The sequence below is a fragment of the Solanum stenotomum genome, chromosome 4 (assembly GCF_019186545.1).
Source record: "Solanum stenotomum isolate F172 chromosome 4, ASM1918654v1, whole genome shotgun sequence".
NCBI classification, from domain to species: Eukaryota; Viridiplantae; Streptophyta; class Magnoliopsida; order Solanales; family Solanaceae; genus Solanum; species Solanum stenotomum.
The window spans coordinates 64,894,471-64,899,898 of record NC_064285.1 but is presented as its reverse complement, the minus strand read 5'-3'; the positions used below and the strand labels follow the sequence as shown (position 1 = coordinate 64,899,898).

General features: G+C 24.5%; 1 protein-coding gene across 4 annotated transcripts in view; it reads left to right on the top strand.

Annotated features, from left to right (window-relative positions):
* Positions 1-1,597: 1,597 nt before the first annotated feature.
* Positions 1,598-5,428, top strand: part of LOC125862075 (probable LRR receptor-like serine/threonine-protein kinase At1g53430) — a 52,811-nt gene continuing 48,980 nt past the window's right edge. For 2 of the 4 annotated variants that reach the window (XM_049542053.1, XM_049542051.1), the window contains exon 1: positions 1,675-1,850. In XM_049542053.1, coding sequence (XP_049398010.1) covers positions 1,763-1,850 — 88 coding nt within the window. In that variant the 5' untranslated portion in view covers positions 1,675-1,762. The other 2 variants (XM_049542054.1, XM_049542056.1) reach the window with 2 other exon arrangements.

Sequence of the window (5,428 nt, the reverse complement as noted above, 5' to 3'; positions counted from 1 at the left end):
GGTGGTAGGGGGTGGGGGTAGGGGTGAGGGTAGGGTAAAAATATTGAATTTAAAAGCAAATTTTAAATTATTATTTTTTGGGTGGAGAGGGAGGGACTGGTTTGAGGGTAGGGACCAAATAAATTGATTTTTTCAACAATTTTTTTTTTAATTGGAAGTTGGAAGAGAGTTTTGGAAAATGTTTTCCTTAAGTTTTGAAGGAAAGTCATTGTCCTTAAATTTGAGGAAAATGAGTTGATTTGAAAAACATTTTCCAAAACATTTAACCCAACCAAACATGAGAAAATTGGAAAACATTTTCCGGAAAATATTTTCCTTTCATATCAAACACACCCTATATGTGTATGAGATTTTATACTGAATGAACTGGAACTTTTTGTCGCAAAATTTTTCTTCTTGGAAAATTTTTGTATAAAATTTGAAGAAAATAAAATGGTGATGAGGATTGTTTCCTTTAATTATCAAGATTAAATAGTAATGAAGTATTAAATTTATGTGTTGGCTTAGACCTTTCTTCCCATCGGATGAATTTAATACAAGTTACTATGTATTTAATCGCTAGTTTGATAATATGTATTAACTCTCCTAAACTGAGTAATATATGATTGGATCAATGTAACTAGAGAATTTTCACTTGACTTAAACTAACAGTAGATTCTCCATCTGAGTTAGGTCCGTATAAGTTTATGAAGTGAATAATCGATCATTATATATGTATATTATATGAGTAGTTCTCCAATCCCATCGATTGGCTATTCTAGATGCATGAATGTGTATCTATATGATGAGTTTGAATGAAACTATTCAATGTTTATATGACTGTTTGATTGATCTATTGTAACTATTTCTTCAATCTCATATTCAACAGTACATGGCATACAAAGAAAAGAAACTTAATAATAACAAACAAACTGTGTTTTTTCTCTGTATGAATATTGATTAGTCTACTTGGTTGAGAGGGTAGGCAGAAAATTCAATCTCCATGTGTATAATTAATTAGATATTTTAATAAGGTACATTTAGGGTTGTTTAGTAGTGTCGCCTAGTAGAGTATATAAGAATAATGTCAAATGAAATATATTATATTAGTAATATTTGTATTAGTAATGTTTGCATTAATTATATATAGATTATTTTTTATGCATTGTTTGATTTGTTGTATTAAAATAGTTTACATTGCATAAAAATATTTATTTACAAAGATACCCTTCACAATTATAGTGGAAAAGATGTAAAAAAAGATTTTGAGAGGCAATGGAGTGTTAAAACTCACTACATTACTAAAATCTAAAATTCATAGCATTAATAATACACAATACAGTGTAAATATTAGTTATACAAAAAAAAATAAAAAATAAAAAAAAATATATATATATTTATTTATTTTTTAATTTAAATAATTAATATATGCATTATTTTTGCGTCAAACGAACCTACACCGTTTAATTTATTCGTACAAATAAATAAATGCTGCAAATGGAGAAGACTGGGAGTGAAGACCATTCAGCTAGAAAACAAAACATAGGAGCCCACCTGACCCCCTCTGTTAACTTTTTTCTAAAACATAGAAGAAAGACCCTTGTTGACTGATTTTTCAACTGGGGTTTAGTTTAATCCCTAGCCACCGATCAGACGACTTTCAAATTCTTCATTTATGGTTAGTAATTTCTACTCCCCTTTCTATATATTGTTCCTCTAATTGTATCTTCCCTTTTTTTCTTATACAACATTTGTAATTAAAATTGAATTTCTTCGAGCGACAATGGATACTACTTGTATACGATTTTGTGCTTTATTTCTCTTTCTGTGTTTCACATCTCTCAACGCTCAACTTTTGCCTGAAGATGAAGGTAGTTACCATTTTTCTCTTTTTTTTTTTTATTTCATCTCAAGCTACTTGATTCTAATTTTCTTCAAAAAAATAATAAATAACTGACTATCTCCGTATTGATCTGTAATTTTATTTGGGAAATCTGTTTTTTTTTTCTTCTTCTTCGTGTGCGTTTTCTTTTTTCTATTGTTGTCTTTACTTTTGCAATCTGAAAGCTAAAACTTCATATTTCCTGTTGCAGATTGCTTCTAGTATCCATACCAGCCTTTTTTTTTTTTGTTTCGTTAGCTTTTAAAGTTAAATTAATTTACTATTTTAAATTTTAAATTTTTGATATTCGAAAATTATACGAGATTTACTATAACTTTCTTTATAATATTCATATTAATATGTTCTTGTTATAGATGAATGTTTAGATGAACTACACCTCCTGAATTACATCCCTCGTTGCATGCATTTGTTGATTCACTTCCCTCGACAACGAGAATTTAGAGTATATTGTATGGCCGCACAGTATTTTATGATTTTTCGGAGGAATTTATAGCATCCATAATATAACAATAACATATTTAGTGATCAGTCGTGTGTCAGTTTGAATCGGTTGTTGATCAAAATCAAAACCAATCAAATCAATTTAATCGATTTTAAAATTAGTAAAATCAAACCAAATTAAATATAATATATAATTATTGATTTGGTTGTTAACATTTTTGATTCAGTTTAATTTCATATTTAGCTATTAACCATACACAAAAGTAAAAAAATAAATTGTTCATTCAAAACACACACAAAAAAGATAACAATTCGTTCAAAAGAAAATAAATTCTCTTCGTGCCATTTTGGATCTTATAAATTTTTTATATTTAAACTCTGATTATGTTTACTTCTTGCTTATATTGTTGCGTAATTCAATATACTAAACAACATAACGTACTAAATAATGCATAAGCTACTGATATTGTTACACAAATAAAAGATAAGTGTTGTATTTTTTAGATTAAAAATGTTCAAAAAAATAAATGTTATTTATATCTAATTAAAAAAAAGTACGTATACAATTTGTCAGTTTGGTTATTTCTTTGGTTTTTTTTTTTAACAAAATCAAAATTAGATTAATTTATTATTGATTTTTAAAAATATAAATCAAATCAAATAAAATTCAATTTTATTTAATTGATTTGACTTAACTTTTTTGGTTTGAGTTGATTTTACCCCGATTGTGAACACTTCTATTAACTATATCTATGAAATCTCACTTAAAGTTTGTAAAGGTAAGAGTGTATGAAGAGAGACTATTTTTGGAAAACTCTAAAAAAGAAAACAATAAAGAAAATGCATACAATTTAATTGTTGAATAGCGAATAATGACAAATAAAAATAAATAGACGCGACTAATGGTTATCTCAAAACATCACTTTTTTATTTTAAATGAAGAAGTGACTTTATTATATGATAAGTACTTTTTCTATTTCCAAAATAAGCATCACTTTAGTAATTTAAGAGAAAAATAATAATAATTTTTTAATTATATTTTTATATTAAAAAATTATATTTTCTGAATAGGCGTGAAATAATATTGCAATATAAAAATCTTATACTGCTTAATTAAATAACTATACGAAAATCAAATTTGTGTATTTATTTGTTTGTGTTAGTTGATTTTTCAACATTATTAAATGGTTAACATCAAATATAGTACATAAAGTAGTCATGCGTTATGAAAAAGAAATTCCTATCTAAACTTTTTCTTTCAATTATTGATCTTTTTATGGGTGTATGTTTATGAAAGTGAATTTTTTTACACTACTTAAAAAAAAAGAGAGAAAAAAAAGCTCGTGCCTAATTATTATTATGTGAAATTAATTTTTAAGCTGTAGTAGTATTTTCTTATTTTTTTTTAAAATGGTGATATTTGCATTTTACTTCTTTTTCATCAATTATATTAATGGTCTAACATTTGAAATTAAATATCATTTATAGATAAGAAGACCAAAAAAACGTATTACTTAGTTAATAGCTACAAAATATGATAGAAATTTGAACAATAAAACAAAAGATTTAAATTTAATATGACGTGTTTAGGTTGTGATCACCACATAAAAAATTACTTACTCCTATAAGGTAAATATTTTTCACTAAATTACCTTTAATTGATTATGTAAAAAATATTTTAAAAATAAACATAAAAGTTAAAAATATCATATGGTATATATCATAGGGAATATCTAATCTAGGTTAAAGAAATAGAATGAATTAAAGTTAATTAGTTAATTCTGAAAAAAGAATTAAATAAGTTGCTTTGTGTAATTAATCAAGGGTTATTTGGTGGTTGGTTTGAAAGTGAGTTATGCACGTATTAAATTTGTGTTAGCAATATCATGTTGGGTAGCTGGTTAGAAGATAAATTATTCATGTATATAATTAGTATATGATATTTGATTTCCATTTTAGAAACCTGCATAATTAATATCTATTCAAGTTATAAATTCTTTTATATATTATTTTATACCGAGTACAAAATAAAATAGGAAATTACTCCCTCTATCTCTTTTTACTTGTCAATCACATGCTGTTTTTAACAAGTTTCTAATTATTAAATTGAAATAGAATTCATTGTTTGATAAGGTTATAGATTTACGTTTTTCTTTTCTTTTAAATCATATTTATATACATTATGTTAAAATTTGACATAATTAGAGTATTATATTAATTTTTTGATTTAAAATTTTTATATTATGTTATATTTTCAATTTTATTTGTTTTAGTAGTATTGACTTGATATTTCACATTGTGAATCATTTATTTTTTTAGTTAGTCTTAATAGATAATTTTTTTGTCAAATATTTTCATAATTTATGACATTATAATTATAACATTAATCTTTTTATCAAACATGTATTTTATGATGTTCATAAGAATCTTGTATTTTTAGTTTTTATTATTAATTTAATTAAAATACTAATTTGAAAAATGTAAATCAATTATTTTTATAATATTAGTTAAGAACATATGTTTATTGATTAATATATTTTAAAAACATAATATTTATCTTAAATATTTAATTTAACATCATTTATAAAGGCCTTTATTTATCTAATATAGATTTTCAATTTTAAGTAATTAACCTTTATTTTTAAAATTTAATATAACTTTATGATTATAGTTGTGCAACCAAATTGTACATGTGTGATTACACTATGACAAATAAGCAGGTTAACATAACTACTAGGTTGTGTAATTACTAAATTGATATATCACCCTAGTAATTACATCAATTTACATTACCATGTGGCTTTCCGAACCTACCTTCAATGCAATTTTCTTTTTCACCAATCCCCACAAACAAAATTTAGTAAGTTGTTGCTGTCGACATCTCTAAAAAAAAAAAGGTGAAAATTATTTATGTCCTCTAATTTTGATTTAGTAATTGAACTTTCGGGTGTGTTTGGTATGAAGGAAAATATTTTCCTGGAAAATAAGTAGGTTTTTTACTTATTTTCTCATGTTTGATTGGTGGGTAGAAAATATTTTTCGGAAAAGATTTTTAGTGTTTGATTTATGAATGAAAAATGTATTTGAGATGATCTTTTTTTTTTT